This window comes from Apteryx mantelli, chromosome 2, assembly GCF_036417845.1.
Source record: "Apteryx mantelli isolate bAptMan1 chromosome 2, bAptMan1.hap1, whole genome shotgun sequence".
Taxonomy (NCBI): Eukaryota; Metazoa; Chordata; class Aves; order Apterygiformes; family Apterygidae; genus Apteryx; species Apteryx mantelli.
In genome coordinates this window covers 31,583,988-31,611,867 of record NC_089979.1, presented here as the reverse complement: position 1 = coordinate 31,611,867, position 27,880 = coordinate 31,583,988, and the positions used below count along the sequence as shown (strand labels likewise).

The 27,880-nt window shown below is 38.5% G+C and overlaps 1 protein-coding gene across 4 annotated transcripts in view; it reads left to right on the top strand.

Moving 5' to 3' along the window:
* LOC106494473 (ethanolaminephosphotransferase 1-like) overlaps nt 1-27,880 on the top strand; it is a 55,735-nt gene that overhangs the window by 22,304 nt on the left and 5,551 nt on the right. For 3 of the 4 annotated variants that reach the window (XM_067290436.1, XM_067290435.1, XM_067290432.1), the window contains 5 exons: nt 922-996; nt 4,884-5,152; nt 11,976-12,084; nt 23,599-23,647; nt 25,784-25,964. In XM_067290436.1, coding sequence (XP_067146537.1) covers nt 922-996; nt 4,884-5,152; nt 11,976-12,084; nt 23,599-23,647; nt 25,784-25,964 — 683 coding nt within the window. The remainder of the gene's footprint in view (nt 1-921; nt 997-4,883; nt 5,153-11,975; nt 12,085-23,598; nt 23,648-25,783; nt 25,965-27,880) is intronic. The other variant, XM_067290437.1, reaches the window with a different exon arrangement.

Sequence of the window (27,880 nt, the reverse complement as noted above, 5' to 3'; positions counted from 1 at the left end):
TTCCTGGACAGCTGTTTTCCATTCTACGGTTTGCAAATGTGAAGCTAAGAATCAGGAAGTGCCATCTTTTCTTTCAGAGACATGAGTGAAAAGTCTTCAGGAACGCTGCCTTCAATATTGGCAGCTCGCGGTTCAGGAAGGGTTTGCCTCTGTGTACCAGCATTCCCTCTTGTTCTGTGCAGGGTACCAGAAACCTGGAAGGGTTTCCCATACACAGTTGTTCACTGCTGGTTTATTCCTTATTGGATTATGTTTAATTTAAATAGAACACTCTTTGAAGAAAGGACTGATTTCTGTAAAAGTGCAACAATAATCTTGGGTTATTGTTACTAGCAGAACAATAACCGAACCTTGTATTCCGTCCAGTTCAGCTTTCTCTTCCAGGTTCATTAAAAAAATATCAGGCATCTTATCAAAAGGGAAAAAAAAGGGTGCTATATCTGTCTTAGCCTAAGGGCAAAGTTTTCCTGTTCAGATCTATATGGTAAAGCTGCTGTACAAAACTCACATTGGAGTTAATAAAAATGATGGTGCTTGAAAACTACACTTTTTTATATATTTAGAATATTACATGAGCATTAACTAATTTTTTGATGGGTAATCTTCCCATGAACAGTGAAAAATTTTGCTTAGTTACTGTCATTAGTTTGTGGAGTATCGTGGTCACTTCAGCACCAAAAAGCTCTACCTTATCTTCTTCTCTTTACCCTATGAGCATAATCAGGCCTGGTCATTGTTTCCTTGAAATGTAGAGCTCACCTACAACCTATGTTGATTGAAGGCCAAAAACAAATCTTAACTTTAATTCTGTTTTTGCCTATTAGGCTAATTAGTAGCAGTTTGTTCCTATGTATATACATGTCTTGGTGGCTTTCTTTAATCTTAACCGCTGTTATACTGACTCTATCCAATTCATTTCAGGTACCAGTCCTGGACTTGTTCCAACTTGGGTGTGGCTGTTTAGTGCTTTTACCACCTTTTGTGCTTATACTTTAGGTAAAGTACTCTGAAGTAATTTACACATCTGAAGTCTTCATATAGTTTTATCTACTAGTTCACTAATTCTGGTATCCAAATGAAAAGACATACATAATGGATAAATTATTGACCTCTCTCCAAAAGAGTTGTCTGATATTAAAAAAAAATTAACAACCATAAGACTTAAAAAAACCCTACAGTTTTTAATGATATATTGTAGCTTATATGACTGTAGCTCTTACTTCTCTTTAAAGTTCAAATTTTTTTTGTAGAGGGACAATAGAAATCATTTCACAGCAAAAGCCGTCACTGTTGGGATTCATAAAAATCTTTGGCACTGAACAGCAGACATCCTGAGAAGCTACCTGACACTTGCTCTAACAGAGAATACTTTCAAGGACAGGAGAAACAAAGAGCAAAGTAGAGAAAAAAAGGGAAATTAATGTAATATTCTGTTTTAACCTATAAGGCATGTCAGTGCTTATAGTGTGTGTCAGGAGAGACAATATGAATGTGGCGACAGGACTGAGCTTCTTTTAGAAATGAAGTTTCTTTTTTCTTTTCTCTCCTGTTGCTGCCTTTCTCTCAAATCACCTTTATCTCATTTTCAGTTTTATGTTCCGTATTTGCTTTTTATATCATTCCAAGGCTGTGTACTTTTAGGTCCATTGCACTTTGTGGTGCAGTTCTGTGAAGACACAGCTCAGTGAGTTCAGATAAAGACCTGAACTGATGCAGATCCCTGAGTGAGATCCTCATTAACGTGGCTATCTTGCTTTCTCTTCCAAAGCAAACTCCTATCAAACTAATTTTTCCACATCATGGTGCAACAGAGCTAAGTTTTCCTTGGACTCAAGCTGGTATATTTACATGGACTGCAGGAGATTGTGTAAACATGTCAGCTCTTGTGGAGCTGGTTCATGTGAGGAACTGGATTGCACAATGTAGCCATATATTTGTGTACCATATTTATGATACCTAACCAAGATATAAATACGTACTATGTGTACACTGTAGTGCCATGCAAAGATACAAGCTTAGAAAATCCTGGGAAGAGTACTCCATCTTAGCACAGGGAGCGTAATGAGTCCAGAAGGGCTGCAGCGTGGGGGATATACCATTTTTGTTTTCCAAGACATGCATTTAGAGCCATCTTGATGAACGAGGGTGTATTCCATTGTGCAGACATCCCTTTCTGTATTTTGAATGCCTTGGCATCTTTAGCTGAGTGCTGATTGTGCCAAAATTATTTTGTCCAGAATTTCTTTATATTTCTACCATATAAATTGTTGATGCAGCCATCACTTGAAGCTGCTTATCAGTCAGATTTTTGTAACAGCTGTCTATAATTATCATCAGAAGAAGCCTTTTCTTTTGTGAAAACCTTTTTGTAGGTATAGGGAATTTAATGAAGTGGCTGTTGTTTCATAAATAGGAATTCTGTGCTGGAGCTAAGTTTCTTATTGCATAACACCCCAGAAAGCTCAATGGAAATTTAGCTTCCAAGGTTCTTAATGTAGATGTTATTTGCCAGTGAGATGTATAGTTCCTAATACTCAGAAGACAAGGGATATGATGTTGACAGTCAAAGCTATAATGAACTGATGCATATGTAGATTTTTATGTCTGCTGTCCAAGCCACTTTATGAAATATTTAGTCTCAGATTTAATTCTGCATGGCAAAAGTTTTCCCTTTGGAAAACTGCAAAGAGCCAAAATAACTAAGCAAACATTCAACTTAAATCTCTCACAGTTTCTTTTTAATGACACAGTTCCTCTCTCCAAATTCCCAAGTGTGCCGCTCTTTTTTTTTCTCTGTTAAGGTGGTTTTGTATCTTTGCCCTTTCCATAAAACAGTTTATTCCTGGCTGTTACTTTGAATTCCATTATTTATGTTACATAAACTTTAATAAAACTAAAGACTTACTTACAAACCTTCATGAGACAGAATCATAACACAGGAATTCCAAAGCAATGGAGGTATGGGACAATGTATGTCCACTATTAAACATATACTGTTATTGTCATGAGTTACTTGAAAACTGACACCTAAAACAGAAAATATTTTCAGGATCTTAAAAAGCTAGTGAAACCACATGGAAAACTGGGTAGATGTTCTGCGAAGATCCAGTTTTGCTTGTGTTATACAGTTTCCATATTTCTCCTAGTCCATTATTGTTAGAAGTACTGTATTCCATGACACCGTTATAAGCTTAAGTCTGTTTAGCAAAAGGTTCCTACAAAATGAAAAACCCCTGTTTCACTGTGATCTATACATTTTATCATCTAATGTGAATATTCTTTTGTGACAACCTAAAATAATTCACGAATAGACCAGTTTTCTCTGATTTGGGATATGTGAAAGACCATATGTTTGGGAATGTTAAGATCCCTATTTGCTGGTTATGTTTCAGAAGCATCCTTTAATAGAATAAAGAATTTCTACATTTATAACACACTATTCAAGTAACCTCAAATTTATACATGCAGTTTTCTTTCTGTAACTTTCAATGAGGTGCTGACAATTCAATGGCACTGTTTCTGGAGAGAGAATATGGTTCAGGAGGGGGCAAGACCTGTTTGAAATCCCCTATGAGATCTTTAATTTTTCGAGTTGTGAGAACTGGCTCAAGAGATTTGTATTTGAGTGGAGGATATCTGCCAACTGTTTAGGTATTATAATAGGATGATAGTCTAAAACCTGTGACAAAATGAAATCCCACAATTTTCTGGTTTAGATCCCTGAAGTATATTTACATTAGACAAAACTCACAGTACTGCTAAATAATCCAGAAAAGTAAGTAGCCTATGATCTATAGCAGCTGTGGATTCTTTGGTCTCATCGTGTTGAATTTTCCCTTCAGTCAGTTATGGGTTAATAATGCTATCACTAGCTAATAATTGTTAGCTATAGTACTTTCCAAGTAATGTTAAAAAAAGTCCTTCTCCATGTTATTTTGAGTTTCAGGATAATTACACTTAACTTTAAGAAGAAGAGTATTTCTGAAAGCCTCGCCAGCACAGTCTCAGAGAAGAGCCTAAGGGTATGGTTTGACAATACAACTAAGAGAAGCTACAGCTGCCAGTCCCCCTTCCTCCTTCTCCCTGCATTCCCTGCCCCTTCCTTGTGCCACCTCCATGGCTTTTTGTACCCTGCATTGAGCCAATTCTGTTCAATGACCCAGAAGAAAACTTAATTTTTTGTTGTTTTTCCACTAGTTGAGCAAGCTGCAGGTCCTCCCCTGTGCAACAGCAGTGAACTGTCTGATCGGCTCAAGCCATATTGTCAGACTGTATCCTCAGAGTGACATCCGTTAAAGTGTCTGGGCACCTTTCAAGCGCCTGTGTGTTAAAAGTGATCAATATGTAACTCACCTTAACAGTAAGATGTTCATGTACCCTAAAATTTTGACCAAAAGACTCTTTTTATCTTATGCTTCCACACACATACCAATAAATTTATGAAATTCACTCCTGTAGGCAGCCATTTAACTGTTAGTCATTGAAGTATTTAACATCAGGTCACCTAATTGCCTGAGTGAATCTCCCCAGAGCAGTTTCCTAGAGTCTGAGCTCTGAGAGCCTACAACACCAGTGGTGGGTGAGAAGCCGTATGGGCACGTAAAAGTGTGTTAAGACCACTGGGGACAAGTAGTTGTGAATGTCTTTCTAAAGCTTGTAAGTAAGGTGGCATTCAGTAGAAGAACTGTGGGTAGAAGAACTGCCTGAGAACTGAAGTAAATATTTTATGAGCAATGCTAACATTTTGGTATTGAAGGGACTGTTGCCCTTCAGTTTCCTGTCATCAGCATTTGTTATATATAGCTATGAAATCTATGTGAAAAAAGTTACTCCTTTTGCTGTGCTTTAATTCTTTGTTTCTTTTGCTTTCTCAACTCTTCTAGACTCCATAGATGGGAAACACGCTCGAAGGACTCAGTCCAGTAGTCCTCTGGGAGAATTATTTGACCATGGACTGGATAGCTGGGCTACCTCCATTTTTGTGCTTTCTTTTTTTTCTGTCTGTTCCCGTGACAATGGGAAGACTGGAGTTTCTGTATATACAATGTATATATATTTAAGCATTGTCTTGTTTAACTTTATGTGTTCACACTGGGAAAAGTATAACACAGGAGTTCTTTTTCTTCCTTGGGGATACGACCTAAGCCAAGTGGTAAGTATTTATCATTCCTGTTATTTTTATTTTTTTAACTATGTTAGTGTTTTCATAATATTACAGAAATATAAAAATATAGCTCAAGGCAAATATATTTGGCCAAAAGTTTGAATGTGAAATAGTGTAACCCTGAAAGTACTTCAGGAATACAGTATTTCCTGCATTTGCAATGAAGGTACCTTCTCAAGCAAATTGTCAGCATCAGAGATTCATTGCCTTACAGGAAAAAGAACGGCTTGCAGCAAGCCTAGCAGTCAGATGGCGTACACGAGAATGTCATTTAACTGCATTTGATTTGTGATAGTAATAAAAATTATCTTGCTCTCTAAAACCATAAGCAATTATCCCATGCACACTAGGCTTTGAGACACTATGTGAATTAGTCCAACTAGTATTAATTAACAGTTGTGGCATTGTTGTATTATACAACACTAGACCTTCTCCATTCTGCCACCTCTTATATTGAATATGGTAGTGGAAATAAGGTTGTAACTATGCACTGAGCATGCACTGTTGTCAAGTGGCTTTTACTGTTGAAAATAAGTCAAAGTCATACCTTTAGACATTTGTTTTTTGGGAATGGTGTAAACAGCATTCAGTAACATGAATTCCTTACTAGCCTGCAGCCAGTTCCCAGCTGACTTCCTTGACTGGCTTTCAGCCCTACCTCTGAGCAGACCTCTTCATAAACCTGACCAGGGCACCACAGTGAGTGATAGCCTTATTGCACAAATGAGGTGGTAGGAGTTAATAGTAGTAGTAGTAGTAGTGGCAGCAGTAGTAGTAGTCTCGTTGCACAAACAGGCAAGGGCTCAGCCACAGGATTTCTGGGCTAGCGAGCTTCTTAAATAGCCAGGTTCTTGTAGCCTGAAGAGGACAGTCCCAGTCTCCCAAGTTTCCTGTCACAGGCATGAGATGAAAGGTGGAGCCAAATATATGTAATTGAAAGGAAGTTTGACAAATATTCAAATATGCGTTTTAATGGAAAACTAGTATTTGAATTGATGGCTGCAGATGTATTGTTGTAAACATGATCACAATCCAGTGCTTTGAGAACAACTCGGAGACACTGGTCCAGCTGTGGTGCATCTGTTTCATCCCCTAGAAAATAGGTCCTTGGAGAAAAAGTTGGCTCAGGACTAAGACATTAGGCAGCCAGCTGCTCTGGAAGTTTCAGCCATATCTATGTAAGGCTTCTTAGTGAAGTCCTTTCAGCAGGAGAGGAATGGCTATGTTCAAATCAATTTCACTGGTTGCTTAAATGATTGCTGTAGATATACATGTGAATACTTAGAAAGCTCTTTTTGATTGCTACAGCATCAGGACTGTATTAGTGGTTAAATATAGGAGTGGTATCAGCTAATGGAGCACTACTGTTAACTCTGCCAGTGCCTGTTAGTGACCTTGGCCACTGTGACAGCTTTCCCATCTGGGAAATAACGGTAATAACATTTTCCTGTCTCGCAGATTTGTGGTGAGGCTTAATTTCAGTAAAGACGGTAAAGAAGTATGATTAACTTGGCTGCAAGATGCTAACAACTATTATTTCCTGTTCCCTTTTGATGCTGAATTGCTGTCCTGTATGCTTTTTTTTCTAGTAACTTCTGTGATGATTTGCTTACAGTCAAAATGATAAGCAAATAAATGTAAGGATTTTTCGATGCTATATAGCACAATCATGGATCAAATCGATGAATCAAAGGCTCTTTATTAGGCTTCCTGACTCTAGTACATTTGTCACTGAAGCAACCCACTGTAGTGGAAGATAAAACTTGAGAATAGCAAGTGTGATCTGGTTTCTATTTTTTGTTCTACTCATCTTGCTTAATAGGTAGACTGTTTAGGACTCAGTTTTGGCATCCTTCCTTTTCTTTTTTTCTCCCTTTTTCCTTTCCTTTCGCACTCCTGCAGTAGTAGGTTGTGCCATTGAAATGTCTGTATGTCAGTTTTCCCATCTGTAAGCGATAGTTTTTGTAGCAGCGATTGTCTAAGGACAAAAGCAAGACAGGTTTGTAGGTCAAGGTAGTATTTTTTTCTTTAGTCCAAGCTGTATGTTATATACACCAGAAAGCTTGTGTATTCTTTTCTAGCTGTACTAAATGGTCTAGTAAAATATATTGTCTATTACAAACATTGTCTTGCTCTTGTTTTGTAAGCCAATTCAGCAATTTCATACGATGGGTGTGCTATTAAAGGCAGTTATTCATCTCCATCTACTTGGAGGAGAGGATATTGAGGTCATTAGCAAAGAGCTAAAGAGCTAAGTAAGGAAGATAGTATTGCCCTTGCTGGTTTTTTCAGCACTTCTTTGCCAGGTATCACCATAGTCCCATTCAGAGGAACAGAGGGAGGGAGCTCTTGTAGGCTGCTTCCAGGCATATTCCAGGCATTCAGTTCATTATTTATTCTGTGACATTTTAAGCTAGATTGCTAAGTGAATGTGTTTTAAATAATTTCACTGGCAATACGATGCTATTGCATTGGCATGTCAAACACTCAGGTGGTCTAGTCCCCTCTTTCTGCTTTTAAAATTCATGGCAGCCAGGAACTCAGGACTGCATTGTCATCACAAAGCTCAGAAAATACTGCAATTAACATAAGTGTGCAAATAAATAACTGTTGACCTCCGTGGAAACGTAACTGCCGGGCAGCTCCCAAGACACTGCTGCTGAGTCAGCTCACTGTATATAAAGCCCGACGATGCTCTCTGACTGGCTGGGTGCTAATTGCGATATAAAAAGAACTGTTGCTCATTATGAAAAAATACCTTGTTATAAACAGAGAAATTTGCAGAACTTGTGCAGATCGCGTTTATCTGCGACTTGATGACTCGTCAGAATCGGTAACCTAATTATGATATCTGGGCTATAATTGGTACTTCAATTAGCTTTGATTACAGCAGACAGCCGTTTATAGGAAGCTGTGGTATGTAAACTTGAAAAATGGCTGTAATGTGTCTGCAAGATAATTGGTCAGAAGACTGCTATGTTTGTTGATACAGCAGCAAGGAGAAGGCATCTGCAGTAATGAAACCCTTCCCGTCTCTTCCCTCAAGTGCAGGCAGCTCTCTAGTACTTACTCCTCTGCAGCCAGAAAAGGATGCAGGAAAAGGAGCCTTTTTATACCGTGCCATCTGGACAATTTTTGATGAACATGCTTTAAAATAAGCACACCGATTAGCAACCCTCAAAATTATGGCCTGAAGAAAAGGCTAAAAAAGAAATGCTCGCTCTATTCTTTGAGAAATCATTTTAGATACATCTTGTAAAAAAAAAACAAAAACAATTTTTTGTCACAAGCCCAAACAAAGAAAGCTGATTCCTACAGATTAAGTTTCTTGGAGAAAAAAAAGACAAAGTTTTCCTGAAAAATGAAAAATTTTAGCTCCCTGCTGTCTGTTAATTTTTGCAGACATCCTCTTGGTTGTGTAAAAACCTATTTTTTCCCCTGAAATATTTAAGCATATCCCAATCCTGCTGTTGCTTTTCATAAGCCGCTGCAGTTGAGTCCATACTCATTCTTCCCTAACAATAAGCTTCAATAAGAAGTATTTTAACACTCTGAAACCTCTTTAATTAAAAATGACACATCATGCTAAAACTAACTCCTATTCAAGCCATGTGTAGGAAACTGTTGGTTTTACATTTTTTAGGCAAACTTTATCATATATATTTTCAGAGGAAAAATGTAACCCTGTATTTTAAATGACTGTTCTCCAGTTGTTCAGTTGGAGCACAGGATTAACAGAAAGTATTTTAACACATAAACAATTAATGTTATTGTGATATGCTAGGGAAATTGAATTTCACAATAAAATGAATGTTTTGTATTCTGCACAGTCATAAAGACTTTAAAAGCGTAGGCAGTATACTTTAAAAGTTGATGAAAAATGTTTGATTTTTTTTTTCTGTGCAATACAAACATGCAGCATATTCAGTGAGCCTGTATGTAAAACACATGTGCAGAAAAGGAAATCATTTGGAGGGAGGGAATTGTGTATATGTATGTATATACAACTGAAAACACTTTGGTCACAAAACTCACACCTGCAGTAGTGGAAAGACAGGAAAGGGATGGTGATTTGCAAAAATCAGATTTCTGAGAGAAGAGTTATAAGGTTAAAAGCTGAGAGATTTTGAGGAGTTACGCTACCTTGTGTTTGTGTAGAATTCTCCAAACATCACATGTGGAAGAAGTAGTATGCTGATTTTACAGATGGAGAATGGTGACTAAATTGTTGAAATTTAAAAAACTGTGATAATGTAGTGAGCCACTGCTTAGAGTCCAGCTGTGCTGCTGTTCAGCTGTAGGCTGCCATGTCAAAGAGCCTGTAAACTAACACCATATATTTTCTGATTTTGTCTTCATTAAGACATCATAGATGAGGCCTTTACAAACCAGAATTTTGCCTGGTCAGATGCTGCAGTGAGTTAGAATGTCCCATTATATGTCGGACACTAACTTGCTATACAACCTTTACTTGTGTCATTTAATTTGGACTTCTTGTTTACAAAAGGTTATAATTATGTGTACTTGCTAAAAATTAGAGTTATATCTGAAAAGTACTATAGCAAATCTGTGCCAGAGATATGAATAAAACACCTAGTGGTCTTCTTAAGTACTCAGTTGCACTTGGGAACACTGCTTTACTTTTTTTTTTTTTTACCAGCAATGTCTTTTAAAGCAGTCAACAAGTTTATATAGCTGACTAACATACTTAGTTTTTATCTAATAATTTTGACAGTCTTCAATTTTTGCAAGATTTTAATTAAGCCAAAAGAAAAAAAACAAACCAAAGCTTGTCTTAGATCAAGGGATACAGCTATAGTTTCTTATCTTTCCAGCTTTCAACGTGTGAGAGTAAATTCAAGGGGTCCATTGAAGCCAGCTGGAGTTTTGCCATCAACTTTGATGGGGCCAGGAGTCCATCCATCATTTTGTATGGATACGATGCAATTTCTTTATAACACCAACTGTAAGCTCAGCTGCAGTCTTGTAAAACCCATTAGACACATCCTGCATTTGGACAAAATTTCGCTCACTATCTTCAGTGGCCCAAGATGTGGCTTTCATACTAGTGCCTGCGCTTCTCCATTGCAGATCTGTCGTGCTGCTTATTCTTGCACAGGCAATTCAAACATCTAATTTTGTGATTCCCCATTTGGGCAAAATTCTTTAAAAGTTATATAATGATAGGGCAAGAATCTAGAATTTATACACAGAGAAGTAAGTGATGTCAAATATAACAATAGCTGAATTTAATTGGAAGTTTAATTGGCAAGAGTGTTCTGCTACTAATCTGGGATCTTAAACAGCCTGTTATCTACAAAAAGCTTTTCAGTTTACTTTTAAATTAAAGCAATCATGTTTACCTTAGTTTCATTTAGAAGACTGTAAATGTGTTCATAAAAGTTAAAAATAAACCCATAATATAGTAAAAACTGGTTATTTCATAAAACTAAACTAAAAATAGTAAAATCTAGAATGCAGGTAAGGTTGGAAAATATTTGTGATTTCAAAGTGAGAAGGTGTATTGAATGGGAAAAAAAAAGTTATTGAATGTTACCTGGCAATAAATAAACAAATACCTGGTCTTCTAAGTGGCATTATACTCAACATGGTTGTTCTAATTTAGAGCAAAGGTGAATGTTCACAATTCATTATTAATCCAGGTCCAGAACAGTTCAGGAGGTTGAGCCACTGAGCATGCAACATACTGGCACTTATGATTGCTGTAGCAAAATTGCAAATGGCCAAAAACTAAATATACCAGAACAAGGGGGGAGCAGAGTTAGGGTAGCTGGGTGCCAGCGCCCAGAGGAATTGCAGTAGAGTGGGTGGCTGGGACTAGGGGAAGAAAGGGGTTTCGAAGAGAGGAGGTCACTTGAAGAGATGGAGTCAAGGGCAAAGTGCCTTAGAAACCACTGTATTACATTCAGTACTGCATTTGCACGTTACATACCTAAAGTGGTGAAACTTCAGTAATTTGTGCCATAAACTGTTGGTAGATGGTACTGCTGCAAGTAATACAATGGGCATGAAAGCTTTGCGATAGGCTTTTGACTGCACAAAGATTTCTGACCTCAGCTGAGTTGCAAATTAACTCTGAACAGAAAGTAGAAACTGCATTTACATCACTACTAAAACTGGTGATACTTAAGCATGTAGAATGACTCATGAGTCTTGGGTATGAGTCCTTTCATTGTTAATGAAGTTTGACTACTTGTTTCTCTTTCCATCTTGTAATGATGTTATCTGTCAAACAAATTAAAAATCACAGACGACTTCAGTTCCCTCCCCCTCTTTTTATGTCTTCACATTCGGTTGAATTCTTTGCACATTTCCTGTGAACTTAGATTTTTCCCTCTCAGTTATTTTGATATGATCAGTCCAGGGGGAAATAGATTGTGTAGTGGCAAAAATAATTACATTGCTAAATCAGATTTGGAAGCCTGCATGCAAATACAAGGAAGAGCATTTGCAGTGGGGAGACCTGGCTTTATGAAGGGATCTAGAAATAGGACTTTTTGAAAAGATACACCAGTAACACTTACCACATGTGAACAAATGCACACATTAGCAGGGAAGTTGCTTGCTTAGTGTATTTCCTACTTTTTAAATCATTTTGCTGGTTATCTTGGAAGCTGCTTCAGTACTTAAAAGTAATTACTTTGGGATGACACCATAAGGTCCTGTAATGTGGGGCAGCAACAGGAGGAAAATAACAGATCTTTTATTCTTGCATTTGTGCTGAGGTGATAAGTGAATTTTTCTGCCTTTAGAAGTAAAGGATTAAAAAGACTTTATCCTTTTTCTGTAGGTATTAATAGCAGCATATCTGCTGACTGGTGCTGTTGGTGTGGAAGTTTGGCACAAGCCTTTCCTGTTTGGTTATTACATTACAGATATATTAGTAATCTTGCTAATAGGTAAGTGTCCAGATCTGTGGAAAACTACTGTTTTTTAATTATTTTGATTGGATAGTTCTTATATGCCCTTCATAATTTTTTGTCCTTCCCTAAGTGTTGAAAATTCCCCAAACCACATGGATAGAGCTATTTAATAGGGTTTATACTGGAATACTTTGAAAAAGTAGATCGTTTTGGAGACATTTTTCCTTGTTATATTCATACCTGGTGTACACAAATGATAAGAGTTCAGTGTTCTGTGCTGGCAGGTTGACGGTTTTTCAAAGTTGCAGGAACTTCTAATGTCACTCAGGCAAAAGGTTCACATTTACATATGGTATGAATTGAACTGTTTAGCCTGCAGCACAATATGATCCAAAACATTATGGAAAGAAGGAGTAAAGGTATTATTGAAATAATGTTAGGTGGCACAACTGTAAATCTGACAAGGAGTCTAGGGGATTTCTAAGCTCTTTGAAAAAAATCACTCGTAGAACAGAAGTGATGCATTTTTCATGCATAGCAATAGCCTACTCAGTCATTATTTGATACTGCCGCTGTAGTTTGAAAAAATTATTGAGCATTTCTTAAATTGTTACAGCTAGATTGAGAGCAAAAGTAGTTACATTTTAACAGGTTAAAACATGGTAGTCCCAGATAAAAACATGCTTATGGGAAATGACTTCAAAGTGTTGCTTAGAAAGTTGAAGAAATTATACACATTTTACAGATTTTTATGTGAACATTCAAATTATGAAAAGAGGGGACCAACAAGGTGTTTGACACATCCATATGTAGACATATATCCCAAGAAATGTCTTTAATTCTTGAGCCAGAAAAAGAACTTGGATACTGGAGTTCACTGACTCTAACTAGGAACTATCTGAGTATTTCCTGGAGGAAAATCTGAATCCACTACATTCACATATGTTCTCAACATCTTTTCTCATAGACAGATCTTCAGAAGATACTGTCTTAAGCCTCCATGGTGCTTACCAGAATTCACAGATCCTAAAGAACTTTTGAAATGACCCTGTATTTAGGCTTTGCTTTTTCTAAGCAGCATGTACAGGGATATGTTTTTGACAGGCCTTTGTGCTTCATCCAGAGTGTAAAATGGACCATGTGTGACTGAGATGGTACAGTCTTTTTATTTGTCAGGCCTGTTTTTTGCACTCTTAGGAAAATAAATAAAGGAAGGGGAAAAAGCAGAGCTTGCCTTTTTAATAGTTGATAAATTATTCAACTTATTTGACATCAGTGTGCTTACAAAATGCCCTCTGGTGGCTGGTAATAGATCAAGGGAATAGGGAATGATCTGAGCTCAGGAAGTTGCACTGCAAGTCCCAGGGAGATGGATGCTAGCTTGTCCAGAAGTGCCAAGTTAGGTATGTGTTGGTGTTATATGCTAGCCTGAACTACCCCATTGAACCCACTCTCTGTGCCATGCACATCACTTCTTTTATTCTTGTCACTAAGGGGCATCACAACCAGCTCAGTGCATAAAGTGATAACTTCCCTTGTGCTTGGGAAGTCATGGATGAAGGTTTAGTTCACACTATTCAACATGTGAAGAAGATTTGTGGTAGGGAAGGACATCAATGCCATAAAATCTGAAGAAGCAAGCATCCTTTTTCATACTCAACCAAAAATAACTGCGAAGCAAAGCTTGATCTAATGTCCCTTTCCAGTCACCAAGTACTGCTTCTGTCTCATATAGTACTCATGCATGAATGGATCCATAAGCAGAGAACTGAGTGGTTCTTCCCTCTTTGTCCCAAGCAGATTAGGCATAATTTCTTTAAAAACATTGTTTTTCGCACAGTATCCACAGCGCAACGAGCAGGGCAGGCTTTTCAGCTTAATATAGCTAAATTCTGGTTTTAAGTATGCAGTAAACTATCTTGATTGACTGTATTATTACCAAGTTGCCACAGTACACTGTAACTTTCTTAAAAACAGCCTCTAATTTTAAATTGTATATTAAAAAAACAGAGAATCCTTACACTTAGGATCACGCAGATTCAGAAAGCACTTCAACTTCATCACAGGTTTGAATCTCAGTTCAGCAACAGTGATTAAAGTGGTTGTCGTTGGATAACCTGTGTGCAGTGAATATGGATATATAAAGTTATCAGAAGCTTACAGTAAATCACAAGACTCCATGGTGACTGCTAAAAAAGTGTAAGTCTAACCTACAGCAAGGGTTGAGCAAGTAGGAAGATTAAACTATTTCCTCCCTTAGAGAGGCTGCAGCAAGTGTATCTTGCTCATTCAGATCCGTTTATATCAGAAAACCCACTCTCTAGCATTTTCAGTTGAATGCCTTTGTGACTACTTCAAATACAAAGCGACGTAGTAGGTCTCTAACGCTTTTTACGAGTTTGTTTCCCAGGACCCTGAGAGGAGCTATTAAACTGTAACTGGCTATCCTTAACTCTTTGATGGCATTTATTAGTCGCTAGTGTTCATTTTAACAATGAACCTATATCTGTTTCATCAATACTTGGCAAAGTACGTGCATGTAGTTTCTTGCTTTTACTGTTCTGCGCACAACAGGAGTGCATCTGCTGAGCTGTCACTTTTCTGGAAACAGCTGGGCTTTAGCTAGTACCTTTTAAAGTGGGAAGAAATCCAAACAAGAAGAACAGGAGTGGAGTTTTTCAAATGTCTTTCCTGAAGTTTCTGGGGGGGGGGGGGGGGGGGAAGATCCCATATATAACCTACAGATGAACTCTATTATAAGCACATCCTCAGTGGAAGCTGTGGTTTCACCAGGTGACACTCATTCACTGAAAATGGAATTTTTATCAGGTGCCAGAACACACAAAGATATAAAAACTGCAGCAATACTGGTGTTTAGATTAGATGTTTTAGGAAAGCCTCCCAAGAGAGGCTTTTATGTACGTTCTTGGGAGCTGTCTAGCACAGCGAATGCCTGTAGGAAGGCCAAGGCTTGAGCTGCTGCGCAGTGACCTTGGAGGACTCCCTTGTGAAGCAGAGAAAACTCTGCAGTGTACTTTATGGGGATTCTTCTGCTACCCAGTGAAGAGAAAAACATAATTTTCGCAGTCAGTGAATTCAATTCCATCTTGAAGTTCCAATCCTTAAGCTCCAAAACACACACCTTAGCTAAACACCGAACAAAATAAATAAGGCTCTTCTTCTGTTTCCATAGTGTGTTATCCTGGCTTCTAGACAGAAATGCCTTCTCTCTCTTAGCCTGAAAGTAGCCAGACCTTTTTAAAGTAATGTGCATGAGTGCTCAGCTAGAACTGATTACTTGTGCTCTCAGCAAGGCTCTTGTGCATGACACTCCAAAAGTCTTGTTGGGATTTAAACAGAATTGTCCCATAGCACTGTCTGCATAACTAGGGTCTCTTCAAAGGGCGCCACTGGGGTGAGAGCTATCATTTTGGCCCCTCCAGGGTACCTGACGGGCGAGTGAAGAGTTAACAGGACTGAAGTTTGTCAATTGATATGCAGAAGAACTGATAGCACAAGAGCTGACTGCGCAAAGCTGTTGAACAGAGGACTTAACAGGACTAAAGTCGTCTACCAACCGATATGCGCAAGGACTGATATGCGCAAGGCTGCGGAATGGCAGCATTAACAAGACTGCAGAAGTGAAGTCTGCCACCTGGAATCTGCACGGACCCCCCAGGGAGGGAAGAAGCAATACGGAGGTGTTGTGGTCTTGCCTCGCTAGCAGGGTCCCCCCAAGCAGACAAACAGACAGTCCTGTGACTGCGAAACTTGCTAAAAGTCAGCAAAAGCAGTGTTTGCCCAGAGCCCCAGCCGTATAAAAAGAGACTTGGGAGCTAGGAGAGTTTGAGCAGGGACGGGAACGTGACCTGACCATCCTCTCCGGCTGGACCGTGAGTATCCCCCCCCTCCCCTTTTCCTGGGACGCTGGGTTAAGGTAACTCCTCGAGGTTGAGAGCCCTCTCACTAGGAGAGTGAACAAGCTTTCAAGTAGGGATAAGCAGTCCTTCCAATTAATAACGCAGTAATCGACGGTTTCAGGTTATCCTTTCTAAATTAGTAACTGATGGTTTTGTGTTATCCTTTCTAAATTAGTAATCGCATTATTTTAATGGATGTTACTAATCCAAGAATTTGTGTGAGGAAATAAACATCTTTTTTATTATTATTATATTACTGTCTCAGTCGTTGCTATCGAACCTTCATAGCATGACAGCGTGACAGTACCCCAAATGTCTAGCATTCCCTGTCACTGTGCTATCAGGTTGCGAGTGATACAAAATGTTTATAATAAGCATTCTAAAACAGTTAATTCTCCAGATGAAGTCTAGTACCTCAAATGAAAGCCACAAGATGCTATAAACTTCATAAGAAGATTTTCATTGAGAAATAAGTATCAGTAGTTCAGGGAGGAGCATTATTAATTGATCATGGTTTCCTGGGGGTTTCTGCCTCACATTGCAATTGAACCTGTCAGGTGCATGGTCTGAAGGAAGCTTTTCCCATAGTTGGAACATTCATACTAGCTCCCTATGCAATGGATTCTATTATGTCTAATAAAGTTTGAGTTCAGGCTGCAATCCTCTCCTCACTAGAGATAGGTCTCTAGTCACGGGTCATAGGTCTAGACAGATCATAGGTCTGTTCTCCTCTACCTGACTGTTTATCTCCATGCAACTTACAGGAAGTTTCTTTCGGTCTGTTGAATTTGTTCAGAACTGACCAGAGGCTCAGTAGTTACGGTAGGATGCACACGAGCAGGCAAACTATGATCACATCAGCTTCATTCCTTAGGAAGCCAGGTTGCAAAAATGACTCCTGGATGCACAGAAAGATTCCTTCTGCTCCTCAGTATTAATTGCCACCACAGAAATATGCTTTGTGGTTAAAGGGCCACTAGAGCATAGAGTGGATGTGTTGAACTTTATTGGTGTGTGGCATGTAGGGTGGACAATTCTGTAATCCAGACACAGTGGCACATTTGACTCCACCTTGTCTGGTTGGTAGTGCCCAGATCTCCTGGCTAGTGAAGTCTGTTGCAAAGCTAACACAAATTTTCACTACACAGGTTCAAACACATAGGTTCAAATGTGAATGGAGTACTAACAGCTGTCAGAGATCCAAAACTTGAACTTTCTTTTGGAGAGCGGGCCAAAGTATTCAGAATTTTTTCCTGTGATGTGTATTGCATTGAGTTCCATACAGGGTTTTGCAAAGAGTGCATGTTCCTTGGGATGCACTCATTTTCAGAGCTATTTAACTGTATAAAATAGGGAATAAACACATGAATAGTAACATAATAGCAGCAAAAAAAAAAAAAGAGAGAGAGAGACCAAGCCATAACATTTGAAACATGCCAAGTATATGCACTGTCATTCTGGATAAGCACAGCTATCCATCTAAAATAGTGCCTTGTCACAGTGACCTATATCATATGTACCAAAGGAGGACACAGAAATCCTTGCGGTGAACAGTTATACGATAGTCTACCCTTTTTTCAATATTATAAGAGGTTTAGATGGCCATGATCAAACAGTCATGGTCTGAAAGTCACATTTCTTTGGTTAAGAATGTATTTTTTTGTCCATATCAGCATTAAAGTATAAGTTAAAGTATACCTGTAATTTTATTCACTTGAATATATCTCAGAGTCCTTAAGGCTAATCCTTAAGGGGACATTTATCCCCTATGAATCCATTCAGTGATTCTGCATTATAGCAGATGATAGGCAGATTTCTTTTGGCTGAAGCAATCTGAATGTGGTACTTTATCTCTGCTCTAGGGGACTGCTGCTGAATGAGACAAGTTGCTCTCTCCTACTGTTCTTAGAAAACTTGTGATCTTATGAGCCTCTGTAGCAAGCTCTTGGGTTCTTCTGTAGTAATGCAAAGCACTAATGACAAAGTCAACAAAATGCATTTCTGACAGTAGAAGAAATGAGCTTTTGTTTATTTACATATATTACTTCCATGTTTTTTTTGCTTCATACCAATAAGTCATTCCGTGGTGATTTCCTGTGGCTCCCATTGGAAAGTGGTTGATCATTCTGCCTTACTAGTGGATAGCTAAGTGATTAAACAATAAGTGATATGTTTTCAAAATTTTATGACTCGTACAGGCCTTGGCTGGCCTTATTTTAGAAGTGTAGTTTACATGTAGTGGCTTGTAGATATGTCTGTCACCATTTTAGCATCTATTAAAGCACAATTGTGACAGATTGTATGAGACTTCGTTGAAGTAAAGGGTGTGAAATACCCACCTGTCACTCCATATAAATATAAAAAGCAGCTAAGTTCATGTTTGGAGTAACTCATCTGAAACAGCCAGAACAGTAACTCAGAAAGCAGGAGCGCTCAAGGCCAGAGGCGGAGTGGTTTCACAGGGTGCTAACTGCAAGTGGGAACGGGCACTGGTCGATAGTGTTAGTGGTGAAGAGTCACTCCACAGCTATCGGGAGCCCGAAAGAAAGCGAAACAAAGGCGCTCACCAGGCAGAGCGCTTCTGCCACCCGGTCCTGGGCTTTCAAATAAAGAAAAGTTTTCTCTGGTGCTTCATTCCTGCTGTGCTCGGAAGGGGAGGACTTTGTGTACATGCTTTGTAAATAGGACTACATCAAAGAAGCAACTATATCCGTAAATGTTTTTCTTATTCTGTACTAAATTCCTCCAAATGCTAATTGTTAGCTGACCAATTCAAAAGAGACAGATGTATAGACGGTGTGATCTATCTTACACTTTGAAAATAAGTTAGAAAATCCGAAAGCATGCTAAGTGCACCCCTTTGTAGCCTTTGTACTCTAGAAGCATCTTGCATGCTAAACGTCCAAAACATACACAGCAATTAGTGCATGAAGACAGTGCTCATGTTTACACAGTGCTCTTTATCCGTGTAAAATCATTTCGTACTGTGTAGATGTGTTTGGATATGTTTTCGTATGTGCTTAAATTGCTTAATGTATTCAGACTTTACAGGCTCAATTAAGTCTGAAAATTACATATTCATTTTCTAAGAGTTTTTTTTTTCAATTACTAAGTGCTTCTAAATTTGCCATTGTATATAATAATAAGATGTAATTTTAAGGTCAGTGGACAGCTCAATATGCAATTATCTGTTTGCACAACCAATTGAAAAAGTTATCTTCTCTAGAAATGGCTGTGAAAATCCCAATGTTCCATAAAAAGCTGCTGTTCTAGTAATAAGTGCTTCTAAGTATTCACCTTTTAATGAAGCTTGCTTTTAGGTACTGATCGGTGTGCTAAACATTCAGTGTGTTAAGATCTTTCCATATGTCTAGCTGCTTTAAATGTGGAAGAAATTGGAAGAAATGTGGGAAAACTATTTAAAGATTTTTCAAAGCTGCAAGACCTAAATATTTTTAATCTTTCATTTTGTCTAGTTGCTAAGAAAGTGCAAAAGATGTATTTAACATCCCATTTCTTTAGCAAGCATTGACTATGATGAATTATAAATGTAGAGATAGAAAGGGTAAGCAGTATACTGAAGAAGGCAATGTGGAATTATGAACAACTGAAGCATAAGAGAGGAGTGCGACACTAATTTGTAGGCCGTAATGCAACTACAACTGCTCAGTGTTAAAGAGTTGGGTTTTACTGAGCTAAACTTCTGCAATATGCCAAGGAAAAGGTCTGCACAGACCTCTTCACTGCCTCCAAAATCAGAGGAAGTTTTACTGCTCTGAGAAGACTTCTTTTTTTTGTGGGGGTGGAGGGAGGAATGGAAAGATCCTTATCTGAATGAGTTATCTCCGCTTCAAGTGTGGTGTTCACCTAAAAATGACATCAGTATTTTGCACTGTCTGAGCTTTGAACTTTTAAATATCAGGAAGAGAAAATTATTAAAAAATAATATTTCAACTGCGATTGTTTTCTCAGGACAGTGTAAGGATGGTTCACTTGTCAGAAACAGCAACAAATGTGATTTGCAATAAGAAAGGAATGGAGAAGAAACAGCTAAGATAAACACGGTTCCTCCTTTGAAGTGATATAATTTGTTAAAATAGTGTTTCAGGTGTACAGTTGCTTCTTTATTTAGTATTGTTTAAAATCTGTGAAGTTTGGTGTGTTCAGGAACCTGGTTACTTGAGCTAGATTTTTCCACCTTTGTCTGAAAGTCAGGGGAGGTCAGAGGATAGTCGGGGGAGGTCTCTCTTGTTGGCTGTTGAAAGAGCATTTTCTAGAATGACAGTAGTGTTAGGACTTCATTTCTGGACTTATCCTCTCTTTCTGTACAACAAGCAAGTCCATATTTTGCAGAAATGCCTAAATTAACTTAGGTACAGGAGCCACACATAAAGTACATTGTGCTATGGAAACATAGGCTAGCAGTCTACAGGTCTTTGATGGTCTTTAGGGCATGGGTTAGGATGCCCTCATGTAATTAAACTTGAATACGTTACTGTTGGACTAGGGTAAAAGACTAACGCAGGGCACAAATGTACTACAGTATCTGTCAGATGATAGCCTTTTTTTTTTTAGCTCACTTAGAAATGTTACACAGATAACACCATACAGTTTTGGAATTGAATTTGAAAGCACCAAATGAAGTCTAAATTTGTCACTAGAATTGATAGAAATTATCTTTTTGAATACATACATATATATATATATATATATATATAATCTTTATTTATATGGAAAACCAGAAATATCTTCACTTCTGACATATCTCTAATCCTGAATTACTGAATGCATTGTTTTGGGTTTTTTTTAATACGGACAAAATAATTCTTGATAAAGAGCTTTGCAAATGCTTATTTTATTTCTTAAAAAAGGGAGTTAAGATAGTACAAGGCACAGGAATGGGCACAGGACTGTACCTAAATCCTAGGATTTGGGCTTGATACTTTCAGCCAAGCGTGACACAGGAATTCCATGTGTGTATATGTGCCACCTCTCTGTGCTTTAGTGTTTCTGCTTTTAAAACAGGCCTGCTTTCTTACATTTGTGTCTCAAGATTTAAGTCAGCTAGAAAATGAGGGAAAATATTAAAGGAAAAAAATTAAAAATACTGCAACAGCAATAATACTTTTAATAAACACTTGACTAGTTCTATTTGCTGTAATGTGTTGAAAACATCTAATGCACTATTTTTGAATTTTTTAAATAATTTTAAAACAAAATATGTGCTTTTAGGATATTTTAAAAAAAGTACCAGTATCCTCACTTGGGCAGTACTGCAGGTGGTTCAGTGCCAGAATGATAGCCGTAGGTTAGCTTTCCAGGCTGTACCTTTTGTTCCCGAGGTCAGCAGGAAATGGCAGCAATGCGGAAGCAGCAGTTTAGCTCCTGGGCACAAAGGAATCCTTAATGCCAATTAAAAGCAGTCTTAATGAGTTCCAAAAGCAGCCCCCGAGCCAGGCCTCCTCAGCTAAAAAAAGATGGGAAAGCCACACGTTGTAGGAAATGATGGAATTTTGAAAATCCCATAAGAAAAGGGGGAACACCCTTTGCTTTCCCCACCACATCCTCAGCTCTCTCTCTGTTAAAAGGGGATAAAAATGCAGAGGAGGAACTGGTGTAACGGTCCCATTCTGAAAGTGACTTTTGGCTAACTTGGGGATTGTTTGTGGTCAATGTGTTATTTCTAACTAAAATGGCACTTCATAAAAATAACAAATTGTTGGCAACCATTGGTCTTTGAATTCTATTTCTAGTTCTAGTCTCTATTTCTGTTCCTCTTGGTTGCTTTTCTCCTAACAAATCAAACTTCAGGATTGCAGCAGGAAATTTAGATTTAACCTCAAGAGTCAATGTTTTGTCTCATGTCTGCTCTAATGTGATACAGATGTTGGAACTGCTGTACGTAACTCAAGATTTTATTGAGCTAGCCCTCCCTGCCTAATAGAAAACATAGCTAACTGCAGTGCACATTAAACACAGATAATTCTGAAGGCACTAAGCTTGAGAGTTTTATAAATATGTTGAAAAAATATTTGAAATTACTTCAATTGCACATCCTTCAGCTCTTTGATGCTGCCATGGAGATTCTGCCACAGTAAAGAAGCAGAGCTCTTTTTCTAATCTTTTATAAAAGGAAACAACACAAGTAATTAAACACATAAAAATACAATACCTGAAATTTTTAGTCTGGATATTCTTTTTCCACATCTTGGTATCCTCTCCTTTAAAAGATAATCAGAAATGCTGGGATTATACACTACCTATTGCATCTCTTTTTACTGCTTTTGTTTTCTGACAGTCCTGATCGCCACTATTCTTGGTGTTTTAGTTTTCCTTGTCTTTAGGTGCTAGTCTGGCCGGAGCATGCTAAATGTCTTTCCCAGGTTCATTCTTACTGCATCTTAATTTACCTTATTTCCAAAAATGAGATAAAAGTTTGCTCGTGTTCTGTACAGGCAAATATTACACTGTTTTATAAATGGGATTTTTTTTTTAAAGTTAAAACCAAAAAGTTTACATCATCAGAGAGTGCTATTCCTCCCCATAACAAAACACTAATTTTGCATGAATTTAGTGCATCTATAACAATCCTCAGGCCTTATAATATGAAAGCCAGGCAGAAATATGCTCTACAGAGCAATTTCCAAGCAGCAAACAGGCCAGGGAGAAAGCACTTGATACCCAGAAAGGAGTAAAAACCAAGCCAAAACAAAGACCCCCCCCTGCCCAGGGAAACACAGAGCAGCAAATGTGAGTCACAGATCAAAGAAAAATTAAGTGCTTTCTCACCCCGTTGTTGACTAATACTGGCACTTTGGTTTTTACCTTGATCTCCACTTCTTGTTGGATATTCGTCCTTGTCCCTTAGAGGCACCAGAATATTGTGTATGTGCATATTACGCAGGGCCTCCCACGGGGGTCTTTGGTCAGCCCGAGGGTTCGTGGCTGCTGCCTTTGTGATCCGACAGCAGTTCAGGTAGCTGCAAAGGTGGTTAACAAAATTCCTTGTCTTCTGCTGCTTAACTCTCAGCTGCAGGAAGCTCACAGCTCTATTAAAAAAATAAAATAAAACCTCACTCACTCAAATGATGGCCATACTATGGCAACGAAGTCATTTCACGGTCATTGTATCAGCAAAGTAGGCCATTAGTTGAACTAGTATTTTAAATTATAAGCCTATTATTTCCTCAGTAATATGGGCTGCATTGTTTGTTGTTAATTGTCCTTCCATATCCCGTTTGAAAGCGTTTGATGTCAGACTTGTTTCCTTCTCTGTGAACAGAGAGCAGCTAGCAAAAGGGGGCCGGGAGCTTGCTCGGCTCCAGCAGAGGGACTGTACTGCAGATAACTGATCCTCCCTAGTAACTACGGCATTATTGCTAAAACTCTTCCAGGTCTCGTCACTCATTACACAAGAACATCAGCAGCTATTTCTAGCAACTAAATTTTGAAAGAATAAGGAAGGTGATGTTATTGCCCAAAGCCTCTAAACCCAGTTTGTATACTGAGGACAGGAACACTGAGTCATGTTAAAAATGGCAGACCGTCTCTGTTATCATGTGAGAAAACTGTGAGGCCATCCTCCCAGCATGACTATAAATCATTGCATCTGAATCTTTTTTTCTTCCAGGCTTCAGTTTATTTCTTTCATTTCCACAAACACTATACAACATTCGCAGGTAAGTGAATTGACATTAAATAATTTCTATCCCCTCCTGTTTAATTATTTAGTGTATTTAATGATTTCCTCACATGAGAAATAAATGTATTGTTTGAAATAGCCTAGCTTCTTTCAGCCAGATCCTGTCCTGATAATGTGCTCTAGGTTTTTCTGTGGTCAGGTTTTCAGAATCCGACTGGTTTCTTTTCCATGGTTATAACTCCTGGTTTTCCTTTCCCATGTCATTCTCCAGGCAGTCCCACCTGGATGATGCTCTGTAGTTAAAGATACTGTATTTTATTTGCAGTCAAGTGTTGTTTGTAACTTCTTCCTGCTGTGGGTAAAATTCTGCAGTGGGTCATCCTACACTCCATAAGCTAGTTTATTGTTTTTCAGAGCCATCTGTAAAACTCTTCTCTGTATGAAGTCTGCAGATAATTGCTATCAGATACAGGCTAGGCAGGTGGCAAACTGTAATTACTTCTAAGAGCTGGCTTACGGCACCTAGAAATTTTATACACAGGTAGTTTCTACTCTGATGGCCTGTATTTCTTAATGCTCTCCTGCCTTCCTTCGTACTTGCTTGCTCATTTCGCTCATCTGTTACATCAGGTCTCTCCGAGCCTACGTGTCCTGGGGGAGAGACAGTCATTCCCTGTCTTGAGGAAATAGTAGAAATGAATATTAGCATTTAAATTTGGGAGAGAATACAAGACAATAATACATAGCACTTATACCACCCTTTTCACATTGCAGTACTCACTATAGTTTATAAAAGCATGAATAGTCCCGAGTTTGGGGCAGGAGAAGTGGAGAATCAGATGTGGGGCAGGAGAGGTTGAGGGAGCTGCAGAAAGGCAGGGAAGCCTGGAGGAGGAGGAGAGCACCTCTGGCACCGCCAAGCCCGCTAGCAGCAGCATTTAATCTGAGGAATGCTTAGATTTTGCTTTCTTCCCTCTTCTTTCAGGACTTTTGTGTAGTGTTTTCCTTCTCATGTCATCATCTGACATATTTTCTCTCAGGCCTTCTGGTGGGTTTTCTCATTCCTCAAAACAGAAGAGCACAGTAATTCTAAACATCCCATCAGGATTGCTTGGAAGGATGTACTCACAAATTATTTGGTGATGAAGAATTCAAGTTTTTCCAGTAACCTTCTCCTGTTCTTCATCATGCTGCCAGTTCTCAGTTGTTATTTTATCGGAAGAATATTATTTTTTGGAATGAGAAAAATACTTACCAGATTTTTGTCTAGCTGTTTTTTATAAGCACAAATATTCAGACATTTTAAACAAGACATTTCCCAGTACACATCAAACAGAATTGTTCTTCTGAACCATGATTATGAAGAATTGGTTTAATCATGGTGAACCTTAGTGAATTAAACCTCCCACTCATTTAATATCCTCTCAGTAGGAGTTTTGCTTGAGTGAGAAGGATACAAAATAGATGCAAAAGCTATTGATCTTGCAGTTAGCCTTTCCCTAGCTGACAGAAAATACAGTCCATTACTACATGTAATACTACTATCTTTAGAAGGCAGCTTAAAATATCCAAGAAAATATACAAGAAAACACAGTAAATCAATAATTTGCTTGTACTCTAATTAGCGAAAAAAAAAAACATCAAAAACTCCCCCACCTTTAGGCCAGTCTGCAGTGCTGCAGGATGGTGTAGCAGCATCACCTCTGGACCTAAACATCATCAGTACCTGCCAGCCATGTGCTTGACTCTGTTGTCACTGAAAATGTGTGGGCCGTATTGGCTGAAGTCACTGCAGTGTCTCATGAAGTTTCATGATCTAAAAATTTATATATTTTAAATTCACAGCAAGTCTGCATGCTGTACATTTGGACGACAACAGCAATAGCAGAGCTACTGCAGCTCGCTTTGTGTGAGCTTAGTGGTTTATTGCGAAACAGTGATGAGTGGGTGAAGCTGACCAGAAGCTGCATGAATAAAACATTATAATTTTAGCCCAGAAATAAATGTTACTAGAGTATCCCACAACTTCTCTTCAAATGTCTGGGTATCTAACACATTTGCACAGGTAGTTGTGTTTGTAAGATGAATTCTTGAGGCTTGAGTTTGAAGTTACTGTGGGGAAATAGACTGGATAAATTTTCTTACTCCATAAAATCATTGTATTTATTTACAGAGCACATTTAAAGAAAACACTGAAGAATGGTTCTTTGTATGAAGGACTTCTACCTCTTGTGTCACCTCTGTTGCTGTTCATTCTTCTTACAGTCTGGGTGGTTTTATCACCAGGCAACATATTAGCAAAGCAACCAAGATTGTTTTTGTGGATGGTTGGGGTTGCTTTCTCAAATGTTATTGTAAGTATTTTTGTGTTGATGGTGTATATTTAGAGATAGCTTTCTGTCAGTGAGACTTCTAGTTTTATGTGAATAAACATAAGGGAACAGGAACTGTAGTTAAAACTCAGCAGAATCACTTACACTGCTCCTCTACCTCTGTGTTATGCTCTCTCTTAAAAAAAACACACTGCAGCAGTTGTCCAGACCAGTGAAACTTGCATTACTGGGTTTTGGATATTTATTCTACCACAGCATAAAATTTTTATGAGGTTCTTTTTTTTTTCCTAGAGTTTTATGAACAACCCTAGGGAGGCTTTACTACCAGAAATATAACAGATATTCACTAACTCATAGGCGGAACCAGGGACTTGGCTAAGTAAAATAAAGCTAAATGCAGACACAGATTTACCAGCAAGAGCAGAAGCGGTTGTAGCCTTCCCGGCTGTTCTGCCCATTAGTGTGGTAGGGGCACAGTTCAGCTGATCCCATGTTTCCCCTTCACCGTTCAGAATGAGGTACCACTGACAGCAGTTTTTAGGGGAAGACGATAAGTGATGCAGGGGCCTTGCAGTGGCTGTCTGCCCAGAGGTTAGTTTCTCCTATACAACATCATTGTTGTGACCAGTTTCCCCTCTTTTTAGTGCCAGCAGGGCAACATAAACCTCGGTGAAGCCAGACAGTGAAGCTGAACATTGTAGTTAACCCTGGGCTTTCCTGTTTGGCTGCTAGGAGAGAGGAAGTGAGCAGCAGCCAGGTACAAAGTGTTCCTCCAGCTAGTGCTGAAATACCCTAAAGGACTGGGACTATTGTCATTTTAGGAAGATAGTCTCCAACACCATCTAAAAAAACCTGTCACTGAGCAACACTACATCCAACTTAAAAAGTAAAAGTCCTGGAGTTCCCTGCATTGTGAGAGAGATCTTTGAAAATGCAGGATTTTAAAATGGAAAGCATAATCCCTGTAGAAATTTGTACTGAGGAATGGAAAAGAAATCAGAATTGTGATGCCTGGTAGGTGTATTCTCTCAGTGTCTGTTTCTGAGTGTCCTAAATCAAACCGTTCCCTCTTAAGGACTTAATCTTGCAAGGACTGGAATTTTTATTTCCCGAGTTACAAGTTTTATTGTATGATTTTTTCATTACTTAATGTATCCCTTTTTCTTAAGAGAACAGTATATATTCCTAAATGAGAAATACAGTTTTATACTAGTGAGGAAAGTGCTTCCAGAGTTTGACAGATGGCAGGTTCTGCATATACATTTTAACCAACCAAGAGCAATTGTGGCAGGATGCTTGTAGAAAAAAATCAGTAAGGCAAACCAGAAGTGTCTTAGTAGGCTGCAGTTTATTAGACGTCGAGTATAATGCATATTCTTAAAGCCTTGTTTTTTCTTTTACTGAAACAACTACTGCGGTATTAGAGGCTTGCACGAACTAAAAATGTATGTGTATTAGTTGAAATTTATAACATTTTAAAAGCAAAAAAAAGCCCATATTTCCTTTTTTACCTCCTCTGGTACCTTATACACACATTTCCTTCAGCAACAGAGTAAAGGTTGTCATAGCAATGCTTTTTTTCTCCATGATATTCTGACACATTGGGTTTTCATTATCTGTTCTGTAGACCACAAAGTGCAGCCCACATTTCTCTACATGCCAGTATCTTGAACTTCTCATGCCTTTGACAACATATTTAGTTGCCCAGTAGATGATAGTTTTGGCTAAATGCCTGGTTTCAAACCTGACCTCACAACTCTGCAATGTCAGAACAAGCAGGGAAGGCACCAGCCTCCTGGGAAAAGGAAGAAAGCAGGGTCTCCAGCAGGAGGATCTGAAAGATGGGCATTTTTCAGCCTTTTTGGTTAAACTAAGGGGAAAAAGCTTGCAAGGCCCAAAAAAGAAAACTGCTTCTCTGTCAGAGGAGAGCTACTTTT